General features: G+C 33.7%; 5 protein-coding genes across 8 annotated transcripts; 3 read left to right on the forward strand and 2 right to left on the reverse strand.

Annotated features, from left to right (window-relative positions):
• Positions 1-3,816: 3,816 nt before the first annotated feature.
• On the forward strand, positions 3,817-6,088 carry LOC101206185 (AAA-ATPase At2g46620). The gene has a single exon (XM_004133750.3). It carries the CDS (start codon positions 4,349-4,351, stop codon positions 5,792-5,794), a length of 1,446 nt encoding a protein of 481 aa, XP_004133798.1. The 5' UTR covers positions 3,817-4,348; the 3' UTR covers positions 5,795-6,088.
• Positions 6,089-9,750: 3,662 nt separating this feature from the next.
• On the forward strand, positions 9,751-10,433 carry LOC101203855 (ATP synthase delta chain, chloroplastic). Its single transcript, XM_031883045.1, has 2 exons — positions 9,751-9,877; positions 10,003-10,433. The coding sequence occupies exons 1-2, from the start codon at positions 9,751-9,753 to the stop codon at positions 10,431-10,433; spliced, it is 558 nt and encodes a 185-aa protein (XP_031738905.1).
• Positions 10,434-11,199: 766 nt separating this feature from the next.
• LOC101206658 (serine/arginine-rich splicing factor RS31) lies at positions 11,200-14,610 on the forward strand. Of its 3 annotated transcripts, XM_011652363.2 has the most exons (7): positions 11,200-11,359; positions 11,624-11,749; positions 12,644-13,207; positions 13,332-13,444; positions 13,579-13,808; positions 13,918-14,199; positions 14,300-14,610. In XM_011652363.2, the coding sequence occupies exons 3-7, from the start codon at positions 13,159-13,161 to the stop codon at positions 14,328-14,330; spliced, it is 705 nt and encodes a 234-aa protein (XP_011650665.1). In that variant the 5' UTR covers positions 11,200-11,359; positions 11,624-11,749; positions 12,644-13,158; the 3' UTR covers positions 14,331-14,610. The 3 variants fall into 3 exon arrangements, with proteins under 3 accessions (XP_011650665.1, XP_011650664.1, XP_004133800.1); XM_011652362.2 differs by having other exon boundaries at positions 12,644-13,444; XM_004133752.3 differs by lacking the exon at positions 12,644-13,207.
• Positions 14,611-15,001: 391 nt separating this feature from the next.
• Positions 15,002-15,790, reverse strand: LOC101206904 (protein yippee-like At4g27745). The gene is made up of 2 exons (XM_004133753.3): positions 15,465-15,790; positions 15,002-15,338 (listed from the first exon to the last, which is right to left on the reverse strand). The coding sequence occupies exons 1-2, from the start codon at positions 15,693-15,695 to the stop codon at positions 15,111-15,113; spliced, it is 459 nt and encodes a 152-aa protein (XP_004133801.2). The 5' UTR covers positions 15,696-15,790; the 3' UTR covers positions 15,002-15,110.
• An 826-nt stretch (positions 15,791-16,616) lies between these two features.
• LOC101204101 (probable serine/threonine-protein kinase WNK7) lies at positions 16,617-20,856 on the reverse strand. Of its 2 annotated transcripts, XM_004134247.3 has the most exons (7): positions 20,128-20,856; positions 19,418-19,455; positions 19,045-19,272; positions 18,746-18,966; positions 18,490-18,647; positions 17,989-18,391; positions 16,617-17,759 (listed from the first exon to the last, which is right to left on the reverse strand). In XM_004134247.3, exons 1-7 carry the CDS (start codon positions 20,179-20,181, stop codon positions 16,870-16,872), a joined length of 1,992 nt encoding a protein of 663 aa, XP_004134295.1. In that variant the 5' UTR covers positions 20,182-20,856; the 3' UTR covers positions 16,617-16,869. The 2 variants fall into 2 exon arrangements, with proteins under 2 accessions (XP_004134295.1, XP_011650666.1); XM_011652364.2 differs by lacking the exon at positions 19,418-19,455.
• Positions 20,857-21,116: the final 260 nt, after the last annotated feature.

A 21,116-nucleotide genomic window follows, 5' to 3' on the forward strand; every position in this document is an offset into this window, starting at 1 on the left:
CGTCAACATTTTAAAATATTGTTTCGAGTAGGTAGATGAAAATTGAGACCGGAGATAGTTTAGCGATGGTCTAACATTCAATTTTGAATTTTAAACTGTTAAATGAATTAAATGGAAATATTGGAGTAGATACCATAAATACTGAATTAAAAATAGCAAACTACAATTTTAATGAATTTCATAAAAAAAAAAAATCATTAAAATTTTAAAATTTAAAGCTATCGTATATCTTTGTTCAACAACTGTTTCAAAAATAAAAGAATCATTTTTGAATGGGTCTATCTATCTATCCATTCCCCGTTTGTTTTATTTTATACTTGACTTGTATTTTCAAAAAAACAGGCTGAATTTTGAAATTACGTTTTAGAAATCTCAAAAACACAATCTTTAAATTATCTATAAGAAATTTAAAAACGAATAATCTATAACCATTTTTAAATAGTTTGTTAATATCCCTATCTCTTTCCCAAATGAATTTCAAATTAAAATTTACCCTTACGCTTTAAACTCTACTTTTGTTTTTAAAATAACAATATTTAAATAAAATAAAAAGAATATCTGATTGATAACGAGTCTTTGAATATATATATATATAGAGGAGTGGTGTCGTACACATTAAATAAATAGTAAGTAAAGAGTAAGACGACACCATTAGATTATATTATTTTAGATTTAAAATCTTAATTATAGGATTTATGTAATTTTAATGAACGTTGATTCTTTGAGTTACTGACGCAAGTAAAATGAAATGAGCGGCCAAGATTTCATCTCATCCGCCCCCATGGCCCCATATGTATCTTTCGGCGATCGGGTCCCACTTCTCAAGCGTACACTACACGGGAAGGGAACCATTCTGTTTATTAGTTAAATCTCATTTTAATTACTCTTATTTTACTTTTAATCCTCTTTTAACTTAAACAATTACGTCCTAATTTCAAATCTAACTCTTCTTTTCGTTTTAATAATTACTTTTATTTTAGTCTTCTATACTATTTTCTATTAATGCTAAGTATTTTATTATAAGTTAATTAAATAAATGATATTGGATGTTAAAAATATATGGAGTGTGATTTTGAGAGAGAGAAGGCTTTGGAGATTAGATTGTAGTCTGAGATAAGATTGAATACAACAAAGGGATAATATAGATTCAGTTATTCCATTTAGGTTAGAAAATAGGTGTTCTTGAATTTATTGATTTAATCCAAACTAGATATTGAGTTTATTGACTATTCTTCTAACCTTGATTTCCTATTTTGAGAAAATTAACATGTGTCTGTGTGTGTGTGTGAGCATAATGATAACAAGTTTCGAGCCCCCAACTTTTTTGTTTTGTTTAAGCCATACGCTAATCAAATACATATTTTATGATTTCCCTTTCTTTAAAATCGTACGCTTTGTCCTATTCCTACAGCTAAAATTAAGACATGGCAGTAAATTAAACACACACATGAATATAACAACTCAAAAAATTGGATTAATTTTATTGAGTAAATTTCGTATCTTTTCAAATTAAATGTGTATTACGAACAAATATATAAACATTTTATGTTTATTACGATAATATATATATAAATCATTCAAAGATATTTTCATGAATCTGCACTATACTCAAATATATGAAAGAAGGAAACAAATATGTTTCAAAATTGTATATAAGTTTTTAACTTCAAATTATCTGTTCCCCATACAAGAATTAACATTGAAAATTAGGTAATAATCAAAAGGGTTTGGAAGAAATTAGGACTTGTTTTGTAGGGATTGAAAATTAAAATTTGTTCCCAATTGATAAAATGTAGACAGGTGGGAAAGATAAAAGTAGAATGGCAGAAGAAGAAGAAGAAGAAAGAAATGTCATTTTTTAGTTTCTTTCTTTCTAAATTATATCTTTAGGTTCACAAAGGTTGGCGTTGGACATTCAAACAAGAAATCACACAAAGTTGGGATATTCGGATATTTGCACATTTGTCTTTCTCCCAATTTTCTCATCTTTTTCTTCTTCTTCTTCAAAAACTTCTATTACTTTTATGTTTTATATGTTTTGAAGAACCTTCACTGTAATCACAAACTCATCTTAATTATTAATAAATCATGTTCTAAGTTTGGCTATAAATTCATTTTTTTTGTTTATTTCTATGTTAATAGGAGAGTTCACTGTTAGAAATTCTATGGCAAATTGAAGTAATTAGCCTATTTTAATTAGGTGTCACAAATCTTTTTATTAAATTTATTATACTTTGATCTTTTTAGAGAAGATAGAACTATTCGGTGGATTTTAAAAATTATGTTCAATCAAAATAAGAGACGTTTTGTTTAATCAAAGTGATTGAGTTTAATCAAACAATCCTAACTTATGGAAACTTATTGGAGTCTATGATCGAGTAGACACTTCAATTGTTAAATTGTATCAATGTTGTTATGAATATTTGAGTAGAAGTTTTTTCACCATACTAATTTTATCATGAATAAATCGTTTATCTTTTATTAACTATTGATTTTTAAAAGGAATCATTATCTAAATAAATAAAGCAAACTTATAATAGGGGAAATAATGAGTTAAAATTATTTAAAAAGGATAAAAAAATGATTCCAACATTAGAATATTGAGTGATTGGTTACCCACCATGTTTGAATATTAATAAAAAGGTTGCTTCCAATCCATTTGTTTATAGAGTTTTTAGTTATGGTCCCTAGCAATGATATATATCAATGTCATAGCCAAATTTTGCTCATACCAAATAAAAAGTTTCATCATTAACCCATGCTCCTAAACAACAACCATCTAATTAAACAATTCTCAAAAAGTTGCATAATAACTTTTTTTAGGTAATTACACTTTTAATTATTCACGCAACTTAATTACAATTTGGTCTCGACAACTTTGAAACTAGTAGGTTGATCCGTGAACACACTTCATAACATTTTTTTTCTCTAATTTAGTTGAAAATGTTAATCAATTTCACTAAAGTTTGGAGTAAATATGAGAATTTGAGGTAATCAAAAGAATCTTAAAAATGATTCCTTACATAATTCGATTAATCATACAAAAAATAATAATAAAGTATGAGAGTTGCATTGGAGGGAAGTCTACATCATGGGGAACAAATTTTTAAAATGGAGACTAAATTGGTATTTTTAATTAAAGATCATGGAGTTGTCATCAAATTATTAATTCCTGTATAATTTTCAGTGCACAATAAAAACTATCAATCCTTTAATTTCATTTATTGAAATTTAAACTCAGAAACATCGATGTCATATACGAAGCTATCTATTATCTCAACTTGAACAAATAGAATTGACATATAACAAAAGAGAAAAAAAAGTTGAAACCATCCATAAGAAATATTAAAACGAACAATATATATATATATATACACAAAGCCACTAAAAATATCAGTTGAAAGTTTGAGAGTTGCATCTCCACCACCAACTTGTGAAAGAATAAAATTAGTCTTTAAAATCAAAATCTTATTTTAGTAGCCTATTTTATTCTTATTTTAGATCTAAGTTTTCAAAAAGATTATGCTACTGCCCCCTTAATTTTTGCAATATATATATATATGTATGTATATAATGTTCCACACCTACTAATGGGTTCCATTTAAAATTACTGATATTAAATCAAGTTAGGTATTTAACTTAAGCATTAAATTAGAATTTGATTTAAAAGTTAAAAGGTGAGTAGTAATTATATAAATAAGAAAAGAAATGATAATTAGAAGAAAAAAATTGTCCTAAAAAAGAAATTAGGAATTCTATTGGTAAAGGTGAGAGAAAGGTAATAGGATTTAAACCTAAATAAAAAGGAGAGGAATTAGGGGAATTGATTTGGAAAATTAAAGAATAGATATATATAGATCCATTAGAAGGCATTTAAATAGAGGAAATCGGAAAGACGGTTTAGAGAGAGAGAGAGAGAGAGAGAGAGGCGAAATACCCAAAGCAAAGCAGCAAAAAAAGTGGTTTTGGTGAATCAAACTTTGCTGGAAAGTATCTGCCAAACCCAAATTAAACGACATCAACTACACTACACAAACCCCACAATTTCCATTCTTCTTCTTCTTCTTTTCTTCTTTTCTTCTTCATCATCAACCCTTTTTATTTTTCAATTTTATTTTCTGTGTGTGTGTGTGTATATATAAATATATACTCCTACTTGACTTGACCTTTTCTCTGTGTCTCTCTCAAAGATGGGTTTTGGCCTCCATTAAACCTGACCCTTCAACCATTTCTTGGGTTTTGTTCTAAATATGTTGTTTCTTTCTACCAAAATACGAATACCCATTAACTCATATCGTCTCCTCTGTCTTTAATTTAATCAAGACGGATTGTTTTTGTGTTGCTTTCTATGGAGTTGTTCTTCAGGTTCTTTTCGGCAATCTTCATCGGAATTTGTTTCTCTTGGTTGTTGCGGATTCTTTTATTCAGGACAGGATTGATTTTCCTTGTCAAAAAATGGTGGGCAAATCTAGAAGATTGTTTTCATGTTTACCAATCTTTCAGAATCCCCGAATTCAATGAAACTTCACAACACAATCATCTCTACCGGAAAGTCTCTGCTTATCTTACTTCTTTATCCTCTCTCGAGGATTCCGATTTCACCAATCTTATCACCGGCAACAAGCCTAATGACATCATTCTTCGCTTGGATTCCAACCAGACGGTTCAGGATAATTTTTTGGGGGCCAAAGTGTTTTGGACGAATGAACAAAAAGGTTCAAGAAATTTTGTGTTGAGGATTAGAAAAGCTGATAAGCGTCGAATCCTCCGTCCTTATCTTCAGCACATTCATACATTAACGGCTGATGAGAATGAGCAGAGGAAAGGGGATTTGAAGCTTTTTATGAATTCTAAACCTAATAATCATTCGGATACAAGATGGAAATCGATTCAATTCAAACATCCATCCACTTTCGATTCGATTGCTATGGAAACAGATCTCAAAGAAAAAGTCAAATCCGATCTCGAATCGTTTCTCAAATCAAAACAGTATTACCACAGATTAGGCAGAGTTTGGAAACGGAGTTACCTTCTATATGGTCCTTCCGGTACTGGAAAATCAAGCTTCGTCGCCGCTATGGCGAATTTCCTCTCTTATGATGTATATGATATCGACCTCTTCAAAGTCTCTGATGACTCTGATCTCAAGTTTCTACTGCTGCAAACGACGAGCAAGTCAGTAATCGTCGTTGAGGATCTCGATCGGTTTCTCATCGAAAAATCGTCGGCCTTGAGTCTATCGGCGCTACTGAACTTCATGGACGGAATATTAACATCGTGCTGTGCGGAAGAGAGAGTAATGGTTTTCACCGTCAATTGCAAGGAACAAGTCGAACCGGCAATTCTCCGACCCGGCCGTATCGACGTTCATATCCATTTTCCACTCTGTGATTTCTCCGCCTTCAAAAATCTCGCAATCAATTATCTAGGCGTCAAGGATCACAAACTATTCCCCCAGGTTGAAGAAATATTCCAAACCGGCGCCAGTTTGAGCCCCGCCGAGATCAGCGAACTAATGATCGCGAACCGAAACTCCCCTAGCCGAGCTATTAAATCCGTCATATCGGCGTTACAGACGGACGGCGACCGGCGGAGAGTCAGCAACATCGGACGACGGCTGAGCGACTGCGGGTCGAGAAAGTCCGTCGCGGAATCTATTGAATCCGGCGGCGTAGTATGCAGTGAAAACACTCAGACCGGAAAAGAGTTCCGAAAATTGTACGGATTTCTAAGGATGAAAAGTAACAAAATATCTCAGTCGTTCGATTCCTCTCCTATTCGAAAAGAAAGTTGATTTTACACACGTGGCGAATCTCCAATAGACGAGGTAACTTTCTTCTATGGAGTCGCATGTAGTGGATCTCTAAGAGGGGCTTGATTCTTAGGTCTGTAGATAGGGAGATTTATTATTTTTCAGTCAGATTTATTTTTGTTATATTTCTTTTTCATTCCCATTTTTGGGTAACAAATCTGTATTGGAAAAAAAATATATTGGTTTCATTTTGGTCACAGTTTATTGTGGAAATTGTAAATGCCTTACTATTTTCCTCATTTATACAAAACAACAATAGCAAATATTTTCAATCTATTTCTCACTCTCTTTTTTTTTCTCCCTTTAATTAACCTCTCATCTTTATCATATTAATCATATTTTTACTCATACTCTCTTCTAACTAATCATACTTTGGGTATATTTCCCCCTTTAATCTCTCTCATTTCCTTCCCTATAGTTCTATAAATGTATCTTAGTTTGTTTGTAAAAATAACGTATACTATTTTCTTCAATAATATAAAACAAATAGTATTCTTTAATAGAGGCTGTGAAAGCTAACTTTGTACTCTAAAATTTGTTGCAATTCATATGTGTGTATATATATATATGTATTTATGAATACAAACCCAAATATCCTAATTCAGAAGTGGATTTATATATTTGATTTTGGAGTTGAAAACTATATTAGAAAAAAAGGATAATTTGAAATTTGAAAAGAAAATATGAAAAAGGAAAAACGCACAAACTTTAGTATGTGACAAAATGGGGTTCATATAGTAACAAAATATTAAAATCCAAGAAACCAATAAAGTACTTTAAATTCCAAGTTCCTATGTAAAAATATTGTTGTGATGTCATACAATAGAAAAAGGTCTTTGATTCTTTCCACCTATCAAATAATTTAACAAATACCATTCAACCATGCAAACCGTGACACATAAATCTATGATAAACTAACATGAAAAAGGTTTTAATTCCATACTTTGAGAAGATTGAATAATGAGATGGGTAGTAGTATGAGGAATATATAACTAATAATATTGGCCATGAAAATGTTATCTCTAAGATTAAGGGTTGGTGTCTGTGAGTGTGCTGTTTCTAGGGATCCTGTCCTCTACCTTTTCTTCATTTATTTGTTTTGTTTTTTTAGTCTCACTTCACACCACATAACCTTTTATTCATTTATTCATATCATTTATTAAAATAAAAATCAATAAGCACTTCCTGCCTGCTTCTTCTGTTTCTTTCTATTCCCAATACTTCTGATTCTCTACATTAATATCACCAGCAGACTCTGCCCTCTTCTGCTTGTGGTTCTTATCACCCACTCTGTGGGAAGGGGAAGAATGACTTTCCTTTTCTTATAAAAAGGCAAAATATTATATAAAGCATAAATCTTACATCCATAAATGAAGTGATTTGTTTCAATGTTTATATTCAAAAGTTTCCTCCATCAATTCTCGTAATTTAAAATTTGTGTGTTGGAATAGTATGAAGGTAATTATTAATCAAACACATGGAAACACCCAAGAGATTATATTATACGAAGTCCATCTATAAAAAAACTACGTAAGATAAACCGTGTGCTTAATCAACATATCCATCTCAGTCAACTTCCTGATTATAATTAACTTTCATTTTAAACACACATGTATATACAGATTAGTGGTAGAAAAATAATTGATGGTTTGTTGTGAAGAGTTTGTAAAGATTGGTAATATACACATGGGTGTGGGTTGTTTTTGATTTGGCATTAGAATTGAATAATAATTTATGTTTGTTTTTTTAAAGAAAGAAAAGAAGGGAGGGAATTAAATGCAATAATAATAATAATAAGAGTGGGTGCAATTATGTCATCAGTCATCACCAGCTGTTGCTTTCCAGTTTCTATGGTCAATTATGAGTTGCTTTCTTCCAATCTTCCAAACCCTAATTTGTCACCCATCTCTCCATCATAATTCAACTTTTCTCTCTATAGTCTCTCTCTCTCTCTCTCTCTCTCTCTCTATATATATATATATATATGAATTTTGTCTTCACTATTTTAAAATCTCATCAAATACTATTTTGTAGTTTTGTAGTTTTTATTCAGCTGTTTACGGGTTGTATGTAGTTTAGTTTTCACTTGATCTTTCAATTTCACACTGTTGTATTCGTTGATAAAACCAATTAAAAATTACTATGTTGTAATTATTTTATGTTAAGTAATTAAAATTAATACCAAATATATCAAAAGTGAGTATTAATAATAACGTAACGTTTTAATACATGGTAGAAGGGAAAAAAGAGAAAAAGAAGAGTAAAAGTGTAGTTTTTTAAAATCTAAAACCTAAAGTCATGACTTTTCAAAGACGTTTTTTTTTAATTTAAAAAAACATATTGAGTTTTATATTTAAATCTAGAAAAATAAACTTTGAAAAGTATATAATTTTTTCAAGTTTAAGGATTTCAAATGATTATTTCTTCCTCGAAAGTGGAGTTGAATTATTACTTTATTATAAGCTACTTGTTATAATTCAAATCCAACCAAATTAAATTAACTTCACTATTATTGTTATTAATTACTATTATTACGGAGAAACACTGTTTTGCTTATTTAACCAAAGTCTAATTACAAACCAAATTACCTTTACTTCTTAAATTTAATACTCAACATTAGGAAGCTAAGTTTTCTTTTATTTTTTCTAAATGAAATTTAAATATCAATAATTCGTAACAATTTAACTATAGATATTTACGAATCTAGCATTTAGATTCAAAATAACGAAGTATATAACAATATTTTAAACATTTTTGTAAATATAGCAAAAATTGTCATCAAATATTTTATTATATTTACAATTTTTTAAAATATTACTGTGTACTTTATTACTACTTCATTGAACTATCACTTATTCAAATGTATATACAATTGGATGATGCAGTGGGCTTAAGATTATTGGGTTTACAAAAAAAGCCCATTTCAAAATTTAGATGTTGTTGGTAATCAACCAATCACACCAACAATCATAATAACAACATAATAATCAATAATTAATAATGAATATCAGCCCCTACAACTTTTAACACTTCTCCCTTAAGTGCATTTTCACAAACACATCCTTCGTTTTTTTGTTTATTTATATTACAATTGAGTTTAGCTCGTATGAAAATGTGTGGTTTTTTTTTAATCATACTTAATCTTAAATAAATTTTTAAACATGAAATAATGAAACTTAAATAAAAGTAAGAAATTAATTGTTGCACTCATTATATTTCTTAATATAGGTAAGTAGTAAAGGAAACCAAATTGATTTAGGGTTAAAAATATTGTTTAGAGATATAACATTTTTAAAGAAAGAATAAGATTAAAGTAAAATAATTGGGTAGGATGTAATTATCATTGTGGGCAAAGAAGAACCACAAACACAAGTTAAATGCATCAAACGCTAATGACTGCACATGCATAACCTTACCCCTTCCTCCACGTTTTTCATCACATTAACTAACAAATTTATCTTCTAAATAATCTAAATCTTGGTAGACCAAAAGGTACCAATCGACATTAAAGTTTAGCTATATTTATGTTGTTTTTTATATTCATATAGTAGAAAAATTGAACGTCTAAGATTCGAGAAATTAGATCATAGTTCATTTCCATTGTTTTTGGGTCCAAAACAAACAATTCTACCCTGAAATGTACAAAGAAAACTCAAAATTATGACTTTTTTTTTCCCCCCAACATCTTCTTCTACTGAAGACGTGAATGAACAGAGCTTAACAACAACGACTGAGTTGCATCATCGCCATTGACAACCAAAGCTTGAAAAAGAAGAACGAATGAAAAATCAATGGGTTTCTTTTTGTTCTTTTCGAAATTCGAAGAAACGAGTGGCTAAGAAATTTTCCTTATCCTTGGTTGTTGCAATTTTAGTTTCACATAAATCCAATCCCCAACACTTCCCTTTCCATTAATCTCTCCGTTCGTTCTCTCCTCCATGGATACTTTAACAACACCCTCTGTTTCTTCAGCTCTCAGAGTTCCGTCAAGAACCCTAACTTCATCTCGCGACTTTCTTCACCTCAAGAATCCCACCGCTCATCTCCCTCATCGCTCCCCTTCTCGTACATCCAACTCAATCTCAAAACCTCCAAATTTTCTCTCCACTCCCCAAACCCTAAATCCCTCCATCCCCTTTTCCACCCCCGCCGCTCCTCTTCTCCACTCCTCCACCGACGCCCTGCCTCAGGTTACGCCGCTGCACTCCTCGACGCATCTCAATCTACCGGCACGATTCACTCGGTGGCGAAGGATGTCGGGAGATTCTCGAAGCTGCTGAGAGGGAAGCGAATTGGAAGGGTCTTGAATGATCCGTTGGTGGGAGACGAGGAGAAAGGGCGACTGGTGAAGGAAATTGCAGTGAAGGGTGGGTTTGAGAGGCAGGTGGTGAAGTTAACGAAGATGCTGATTGAGAAGAGCAAACTAAGTATTTTAACGGAGGTGTTTAGCGAATTCGAAAGGGTTTATGATGAGCTCTGTGGAACGGAAGTGGTGATGGTTTCTTCGAGCAAGAAGATGGAGGAAGAAGAGTTGATTGGGATTGCGAAGAACGTGCAAAGGCTGAGTGGGGCTATCAAAGTGAAGGTCAGAAGCTTCATTCATGGCGGATTAATGGTTTAGAGTTGATACAATCAATAGCAATATGTTGGATATGAAGTTTGTAATTCATGAACGATTGCAAAGATTTCAGAATACTGCTATCGAATCAAAATTGTTGGATTGAAGTTCTTATGTACAATCACCATGATTCACAACATCACATTTTTTATCCAAAACCAATTTTGGAAATCAAAGGATTGTTGTCTACAAGGCAATCTTTGATTGTGTAATTCAAATCACTACATAATCTCACAACAACAAATTTATCTTTTTCATTTGATCAAATTTCTGTTATGATTGCCCAAGCATTGTTATGTTTGAATGGTGATTCTTTGACTTAAAAAGATAAGTTTTCTTTTGAAGAAACTTTAATATACACAGTATTTCATATTTTTGGACTCAACTTTATTGGTTGAAGTAGATGGTGTATAGTGTATTTAGAAGAGAATATGATAGTTAATGACAATTTATAAATATAGTAAAATCTTTTAAAATATTATGAGTTAGAGCATATAAAAAAGGTTGATCTATTACTTATAGAATAAAATTACCTATAGATTTGATGTTGGTAATTGAATTTTTTTAAAAATGTTAGTATCCATAGTTATTTTTTCTAAAATCGAGAAATTAGGGATCAAAAAGTGAAAGGAACCGAGAATTGGGCCTTCTTCCACACAAAGCCCAAACATCCTTCTAAAAATTCCAAATCTCCAAAATACCCTTTAGGGAGTAAGGGTGAAATCTGGGTCGACGGTAGTCTTGCATAGGAAAGTCAGATAATCGGACGGTGTGAAAGGAAGAACATCAAGAGTACCGGTTTTGCTTTGCGGTTTAAAATGAATCGATTTGCGTCATTAGGGCTTCTTTGAAAAAAGAAAAGACACAGCCTTTCTCTTCCTCTCTCTCCTAGGGTTTCTCTGTTCTGTTCGAATCCGAGAATCTCCAAGGTTTGTTCTCTTCAATCCTTTGGTAATTGATCCAATCGATCGTTTTACTTTTCGTTTCTGGTCAAACCCCCAAACTAAGTTATTTCCTTTCTTTCATCGTTTGATTCGAAAGAACATAGGTCGATTCATGTCGATGAAGTTGTTTATTATATATATATATACACACACATATATGGAGGAAGCTGTTATCTTTTTTTCACTTTTCGTCTGATTAACGTTCGAGCTTATTGATTTCGCTTTGTTTCGGTTTCGTATTTTCTACAGTACGATCTTTTGTAGCAACGATGAGGCCGATATTTGTTGGGAACTTTGGGTATGACACCCGGCAATCTGAGCTGGAGCGCTTATTCTCTAAATATGGGAGAGTTGAAAGGATCGACATGAAATCTGGTATATTGCAATTTCTTTAATGTAGTATGCCATTTTTAACAAAGATGTTAGTAAGTGGGTCATAACTTGTGCAGATTGTATTGTACGAAGGATCCCTTCTGTGGTCAGCTTTGAGTGAATTGATTGTCTTGAATATTGCTCTTAAAACCTTTTTTTTTTTGGTATTGCCATCGGTGGAATGAGTGTGTTGTAATGTGAAACTGTATTAAGATAATAGATGCACCAAAATGATCATGTTCATTTTGGTGTCATACGCATTGGATGTTGCATCTGGATTATTGATGTGTGTTTTAATCTGAAATCTTTGATGTTCTTGAAGAACCATACTCCTCTTGGCTCACAGTTGTCTGCATGTATGCATTGATGGTTAGTATTGTCAAGTATAATTCCTACTTTTAAGCTTCATAGCTTGGAGTTTTGTTTGGTTTTTTTTTTTTCTAACATTCTTACATGTGGATGTTTGTGCATTCACTGGAATCAGCTTACGTTTTCCTTGCTAACTGAAATTGCTTACTTTGGGCATGAGTTTTAAATGATCTTTATTTTCTGGAAAATATCCTTGGTCCTCACCCACCTTGCCTTACATCGTATGAAGTTATATGTAAATCAACGATTTTGGAAATTTTGGCTATAGGGTTTATTAAATTGTGGTATTATAGTGCAAGGCTTCTCCACAGATACTAACACTAAGTGTAAAAGTAATATCACGTTTTTATGATTAATACTAAAACCGATGTTTTTTACATAATAAAATCCAGTTCAGTGACATGGATGCATAGCTATTATGCTGTGAATATCATCCAATGGTCCATTTTTCTGATGAAAACTTAATGGCAGGCACAATTGCTATTTTTATGGGGAAAACCTCCATATAAGATGTTTCTTTTGACGCAGGAATTTCTTCTAAGGAAAATGAGCCAAGCTCCTATCTGGGCTCACCACCATGACACCATCTGTGCATTAAAATTAATTTGGAAGGAAACTTCCTGCTTGCCTGCTTACCTTCACCTACAGATAGCATCATCCTGATTTTTCTTCAATCAATCATTCGTCATTCATCTACCTCATCACTTAAGTTGCAATACACCAGAATCGTCTTAATGGATTGATCTTTATCTCATGCCTCATCAATTAAGTTGCAATTCATCAGAATCGTGTTAATGGATTGATCTTTATCTCATGCCTTGCCTATCTATCACCACTGATCATAGGACATCACTGAAATCTGATCATGCCTTCCATATGATAATAGTGGCTGAATGAAATCTATCATGCCTTCCATTTGATAATAGTGGCTGAATGAAATCTGTCATGCCATGCCTTCCATATCTGAACTCGTGCTGTGTGAAGGTGAAGGATAGTTGAATTTTTGGATTAAAACCTTAAGTAGGCAACCATCTTAGTCCATCATGCAACGTCTCTACCGCTATATGTGCATCAGTCCTCCCATATTTGCAGGTGTTGTATTTTTTATAGTTTATCCCAGGGAGAGAATTCAAGGGGCTGAGTGACAATACCTGCTTAATGGATGATGCTTCAACAGCTTACCAGTTTTGTATGTCTAATTGTTATTATTTGGCAGGTTTTGCCTTTGTTTACTTTGAAGATGAGAGGGATGCTGAAGATGCCATTCGGGGACTTGATAACTTGCCATTTGGTTATGATAGGCGCAGATTGTCTGTGGAATGGGCCAGGGTAGACCTCTCTCACTACGTTTTTCTGTGCCCTTCGTTCTTCCTTTTGAGTTTATGCATGTTAGAAGCTGTTTTTTTTTTTTCATGATTAGTAGATAGGTATTTTGTTCTAACTTTTGGGTTGGGTTGGTTTAGGGTGAACGAGGTCGTCATCGCGATGGGTCCAAGTCAATGGCAAATCAGAGGCCAACAAAAACCCTGTTTGTGATAAATTTCGACCCCATACGTACAAGAGTACGTGATATTGAAAGACACTTCGAACCTTATGGGAAAGTTCTCAATGTTCGGATCAGAAGGAACTTTGCATTTGTACAATTTGAAACGCAGGAGGATGCCACAAAAGCCCTTGAGTGTACCCACATGAGGTAAGCTTTGTCTTGATTCTCCTGCATGCGTGCTCTTTCTATTTGGTGTATTTATTTTCTTCTCTCTTATGGACGTGAAGTATTTGTACTGTGCCTTATAATTTTGCAGCAAGATACTAGACAGGGTTGTATCAGTTGAATATGCTTTGAGGGATGATGGTGAGAGGGGTGATCCTTTTGATGAAAGCCCTCGAAGAGCAGGTGGTTATGGGCGACCAGGGGATAGTCCCTACCGGAGGTCTCCAAGTCCGGTGTTTCGCCGTCGACCAAGTCCTGACTATGGGCGAGCTCATAGCCCTGCTTATGACAGATATAATGGACCTTATGAACGACGTAGGAGTCCTGATTATGGTAGGAATCGAAGCCCTGAATACGGTGGTAGATTTCGCAGGTATTTATTGTTCTTTGATAGTTTGCACAGCCTGCCTTTTGAGTTACCATAGCTTGTAGTTGAAGCTAACTGTCCGTTTTCCTGATGTCTTTGTTGGCAGCCGTTCACCCATTCGAAGGTCAAGAACCTGAAGGAAATCTATTGTTGAATTTTCAGTAGTTATGTTCTTAGGTTTAGGTCTGTGGAGTGTGTTAAGAGATGGTTACAAGTTCCTGTACAACCCTCGTATTTTTAACTCTTTGGAAAAACAACTGTTGGTAGATTTGAGATGTTGAAGGAAACACTTTCTATCTGTTTTTAACTAGTGGGTTTTATCCAACAAGTTCCGGCTATCACGTCTTCCCAATTGTTCACTTATCAACAATCAAATCCAGCATCAATGCAATTGAAGTGTTAATTCCTGTATCGAAATATAGGGGTTTCTACAAATATTTTGCATTGATTTTGAATATGCTAGAAAATACAGTTTTGATTACTTTGTATCATTGATAGACGGGTTTGAAGAAATTATAATCTATCTCTTATGGCTCAACCTTCATAAATTGAAGGTGTTTGAAGGATAAGGTGGCAGTAGAGATTTTAATGTAGATGTAAGCAAAACAGTGCAATAGGTCCCATCTTAATTTGCCTCTCCATCAATCTGAATGGTCACCTGCTTCTTCTTTCAGTCTCTCTGAATGGCCAAACTTCTTTGAGTGTTACATTTTGTGTTCATTGCATGCATATAAGTTTCTTATATTATGTTTCCCCAATTGCTAAACAAGCTGGACTGAAAGTTAAGTTTACCTTTTAACTATAGATATTGCTTGCAAAAGGGTGAATTGCATAGTATTGGAAATAGATTGAATAGCATAATGAGAAAATGTTTGTACAAACAAGAAAGGGAAGAAAGAAAGTAAAAGAAAGCAATTTTAGGAAGAAGCAGGGGTGATCTTGAACTTCTCCAAAACCACCTTGCCTTCTTTGTACTTCTGTGTAACATTATAAGCCTTGATGTATTTCCAACCCAATAGTTGTCCACACTCATTACAATACAAATCACGTACTTTGTAGTTTCCAGTTATTAACATCTTGTTTTCTTCAGCTCCCTCTCTAACATTCTTTGCTTCATAGAACAAGAACGCTCTTCCTTTCACCGACTACAACAACAACGACATTCAAAATCAAACACAAACACAAACCCACCATCAACATCAACCTCATCACCTAATTCATTCATTCCGTTAAAATCTAAGAACAAAATACTAAATTTCTTTGCCACTCACCTGAAACCCTTTTGAAATTATGTCATCGTGTCTTGATATTTGATTCCTGCAATTATGGCAACTGTAAACCCTTTCTCTGATCAAATCCTCCACCGATGGATTCATGGTTTCCTCAACCTTCCTTCTTTCTTTCTTTCTTTCTTTCTCTCTAAACAGAAAATCAACACTCAGAATGCTATGTAAAGTTGTTCCTTTTAAAAGGTTCAACTTTTGCCAATTGGTGCCGATCATTCAGGGATTTTCTTAACTACAAATATTTCCCTATTTCATAAAATAAATACCGTTTTCTTAATACGATTTTAATGAAAACTTGGTTCTTTTAAAATACTGTTCAAATCAAATCAAATCAAAGAGGTTTAAATTTTCGTTTATATTATTTTTTATAATAACTTTTCTGCTTACTTCTAAATCCGAACTAAACATTTTGAAAGGGACATTTCAACTTCCGCAAGATATGTGTGGATAAAAAGTTCACAAGTAGTACCTTTTTTTTGTTTTTATTTATTTATTTTTCCCAAAGAGTTCATCTAGTTTTGTACATCCAAGATAATGTAATTTTGTGGCTAAACTAATCATTAAGCTATACGAGTGCATAAATGCCTTAGGCCCCTGTTATTTTCTGTATTTATCCATCAAATTATAGGTCCTATATAATTGGAAAACTTTGGAAGTTCCTAAATGGTTTTGTATCAATTAAAATTTGATTTTCATTTTAAGGATGTTAGTCAGTTTTAATGTAAGTTAAGATTGTCTTTTACATGTTTTCTACCCATCAAAAGTTTGAGATGAATAGTTGACCTAAAGAGTTCATTTACTTTTTTTATAGTTGTAGGAACTTGTTTTCAAGAGTTACCTTCAATCGTTGTTACAACAGTTCATAAAGCATCTATTGTCTTTCAAAATTTAATAGTTGATGGTGGAGATATATATAATATCAATATTAATTAATCCTCTCTCTAACTTATGAGATTGAAATATATAGAGACTTGATAAGGTTAACTTTTGAAGACTACATGCTCATGAACCCTCGATTGATCTGAAAACTTAAACTAACTGGATCTAACAATGGTCCTAACACAGTGAAAGGTTGTTCCGTAGTCAAAATTCTTTCTGTTGGATTGAATGAAGAGTTAGAAGTTGAGAAAGGAGAAATGAGTGAATACCAGTTCATTTTTTTTTATGGATGTGTTGCACAGAGTTCAACTCCAGAAGTACAAAAAGAATCTACTTTTAGGACAGCGACTTCTAAGAAAACGAGACGTGCCCAGCAAAGAGATTCAAACTTTTACAGTATCATGATGTCCCTTCTCTGATGCTTCATCAAGAGAGGGAGTTCACAAAACGAAAAGAAAAAACCCAACACAAAATCAGAAAAAAAAAATTGTAGGTAATCTTGTATGTGCACTCAATGAATCAGTTTCTTCTTTGCAATCCATCTCCTTCTGGTGGCCTCTAGTGCCTCCTCTCTCATTCGAGAAAGCTCATCAAACAGTTGCCGATAATGTGTCTCGATAGCATCGATTTCCATCTTCAGTTCAGCATCGAGATCCTTGTCTGTTAACGATAACGAAGAGCAACTGCTTGTCAAGCTCATCACATTAGATGCTTCACTTGGAGCAGGCATTGACACCACCGAGTTCTTCGCAAAATAATCCATGGGAGTGAAGATTCCAACATCACCAACATTTCTTTGAAATTTGTCTTCAACAACATATGATGAACCGTGGTGCTCTAGTTCTGCAATCGACCAGCTCGAGCCTTTTGAACTTCCATCGATATTGGAACAATCAAACACCTTAGCACTTTTGGTAGAGCAATCGTCGACCAGTAACTCCAACGCAAATGAAGCATGTGAATTCAAGTCCTCAAAATTAGCCAAACTAGGTGAAGAAGGGCAAGTATCAAAAATGTGACCAGCGGAAATATCAGTAGTCCAGCCATCTTCTTCAGATTGCAGACAATCCTTTTGAGTACCACACCCCAACCCAGAAGAAATGTCTTGTGCGACCAATCCATCATGACTCCCAGTTAAGATTGAACCCCAAGCAGATCCTATAGATGATTTAGCACTTTTAAGGAAAGGGGGGGCGCTGAAAAGACTCAATTCTCCATTTGAGGAATAAACAGACAAGGGCTTCCATTCAGGTATAAGCTTTGTTATCAAAAAATCAATAAATTCAGCTATGAAATCCACATCATGATTTATCAACTCCAACTGTTCAGCCATTTCAGCAGCAACTGACAATGCAGTATCAGAATCGAGATAAAACGTAAAATGTATATTCCTCACTCGACCTGCAAGTTTAAGTATTGTTTTTTGGGGGGTAAGAAACCAACTTTCATTGAAAAAAACTAACAATTGCACAAGAACATGCAGATAACAAGTCTACAAAAAGAGTTCTCAACAAAGTACATAGACGAGAACTTTAGCAAGTTAAAAATGTAATTGACGTTGATAATGAGGAAGGAAAAAAAGCCAATCAGGTAGAGAAAGGGAAAAGGTGAGTCTAAAAGTTAAGCTTACCATTTGAGTCTGCAATACGCAGAGTTAATGCCACAGAGTTATCGTCATTCTTATTTCCACGTAACCTGAACTCATTGTTCTTATTCATTGTCTGGAATTCCACGACTGGAAAGCGTGGACTCCCGCTATTGCTTTCAGCATAAGTGCTTAAAGAATGTATTTTTTGGTCAATGTCAATGTCCATGGAAATAGGTCCACTCTTGGGCAAATTTATTGATTTAGAAACCTGATTAGATAGCTGTAGGGGATTGCGTGCCGATTCCTTTGGGTTCTCAACTTGAAGGAACGAGTCTTTAAGAAGCTCTTTTGCAGACAACCTCTCGTGCACTGGAACCAAACATTTATTGATGAATTCCATGGTCCGTGGATCACTCACCTTAGCAAGGGAAGCAGGTTTAATACCCTGATTAAGAAGAAGGTCAGCATTGATATTATGGACCTATGGTCACAAAAGACAGTTAACGTGTAGCATGACGATGAAGTGATGATTGTTTTGCTTACAGATGTAACTTTCCTAAAGATCTGAGCTGGATTTTTACATTCACTATATGGATACTCAAAGGTCACCATCTCCAGCATGCACATCCCAAAAGAATATACATCAACAAGCTCATTGTACTCCTCTTCATAAAGCTCAGGAGCCATGAACTCAGGAGTTCCTTGAATAAAGAAAAAAGAATTTCAGTACTTTTTCCCCTATTTTGTGTTTCTATTTAAATTAAGACGAGAGGTGATACACATTAATTTGTTGAAGTACCAATTACACTACGAGCGGTAGGCTGCTGCATAACAATTGCTAATCCAAGATCTCCAATTTTAACTTCTCCATGATTTCCATTAATAAAAATGTTATCGCCTTTCAAATCTCTATGAATAATGGGAGGATCATGACTGTGAAGATAAACCAACCCTCGGAGAATCTGTCGCGCCCAATTCTTTATGGCCTTCATATCAACATGTTTATGCTTTTTACGATATCTGATAGCCAAAAGGCAAGCATTTAACTAACCAGAAAATTAAGTCAGCACTATATAAACAAAAAGACTGAATACATACTGCCTCAAACTCCCAGATGTGAAGAGCTCAGTGATCATGTTGACTGTTTTCTTCTTATCATCCACCCAAGAATTATAGAACTTGATAATATTCTCATGTTTTAATGATTTAAGTAGATGTACTTCAGAGTACAACTTTTCCAAATCCTCAGGTGATTGCAAGAAACCATCAATCCTAACTTGATTCCAGGCAACTTCAATTCCATCCACTTCGTCGAATGCCTTGTAACTAAATACAGGGGGAAAAGAAAATAGAAATTCTTAGAAACCACCAAAAGAATCCTTCATACAGTTTTCTCTACTAAAGCAAATACATTTCACAAGACATCTAAAAAGCAGTAAGAGAACAGAGTTATCAAGTCTAAGAACCATACACTGTCTTGAAAGCGCCCCTTCCCAGGATTTCATCGTACTGTTGTCCACAGACGAGGGAAAAGAGATGAATACACAAATTTAAATAAATAACTGAAGGAAACAAAAGTGCAAACCAGAAGCAGGAGAAATTATTTGAAGAGGCTGCCACAACGTAGCTGACAATTTTGCACCATTGGATGTATTGAAGAAAGTTGTTAAATGTACTTTGAACTTGTGTCTAGTGGTTATTAGGAGCAAGCACATTTTTTAATCTACCAATGCCACATTTTCCCGACCTCGTTGAATAAACTTTCCAGAAAGAGACACCACACAACTTATCCTCACTGTCAATGGAAGTAAATGGTCTAAAACACAAACTAAACTATTCAAAAGAAAATACAAGTCTGGGTTGTGTTTCTTTTGTCCTGAAGTGAAAACTTGCATTCCAAGGCATATATTGTATTGTTTTCTTTTAATTGGGGAAACAAATATTCTAACAGGGATGACCTAGAGACGATTGAATCTTGAGATAACTTAATATAGCCGGATGTGGAATAATGAATCAATAAAACAGATCTCAAGAACATAGCCACGTGCATCAAAGTTGTTCAAAATTGAAAAATACAGAAAAAATAATTGTTACCCATGAATAAAAAAACTCAGTTATCTAAAATTTCAATATAGAATGAAGCAGAGCAATTAAAATAAATCCCAGCATTCAGTATTATACCCGAACGTATCGACCGGTAGGATCTTTTTCAGCAGCATTATCAGGAGACTCCATACTTCCAAATAACGCACTAATCGGATCAGCTAGGCACTCATTTTTGCTACAAAAAACATGTCGCTACCAGGAAGAGAAGGATTGAAAGAAAAGAAAAGAGAGAGAAAAAAAAAAGACAAGAAAGGGAAAAAAAACGACAAAATTTGCAGAAGTCAAATTTGGTTAGTCGAAGAAATTAGAGCAATCGTCGTCGGTGAACCCAGATTGGAATTCGACAACGACGATGCTCTGAAAAGGCTTCAGAGGCAATGCAAAAAGAATCGAATGCCGATCGCAAGCGAAATCGGCATTCCATATCAAAGGGCAATGGCGATGAATCCTTAGAACTGGCAGGCCCTGTTTCCATACCATATAAAAAATTCCCTTGAATCCTAAAGCACCACACAATTCTCGAACACCATTTTGATCAAATGAATAAAGTCTCCCCCCCCAAAAAAAAAAAAACAAAAAACTCAGGCAGAAAACTAAAGAAAGTGCCGAAAGAAGAAAAGGGAAATGTAAAATGGAATTTGTATTGTGAATAAAAGAGAGATGGAAAACGAATCAGAAGGGAAGATTGGTCTCGATTCTGGTTTTCAGAGATTTCAGCGAAATTGAAGGGAAGAACAAACACTTGTTTGGTTGGAAGGAAACTCAAAAAGAATATTGTTTGAATATGAATTTGAATGTTACCATTTTTGGAAAATACCTTCATCTCATTAAAATTATTCCTTATTTTGTACATTTTCCAAAGTTTAGAGGATTAATTAGAATTAGGGTATGCTGATATGGATTATTGTCACGTCATATTTTTCTTCTTTTAATGAAAATTTGATAGAATGGTGATAACAGTTTTGATGTTTTGTTGTTTGTGTTTTAAAATTAAGTCGAACATACCAATTTCGTGTTGTTATCTATTGTTAATAAAGTAGCATTTGTGAAAGAAAACTCGTTTG

Source organism: Cucumis sativus, chromosome 3 (genome assembly GCF_000004075.3).
Source record: "Cucumis sativus cultivar 9930 chromosome 3, Cucumber_9930_V3, whole genome shotgun sequence".
NCBI classification, from domain to species: Eukaryota; Viridiplantae; Streptophyta; class Magnoliopsida; order Cucurbitales; family Cucurbitaceae; genus Cucumis; species Cucumis sativus.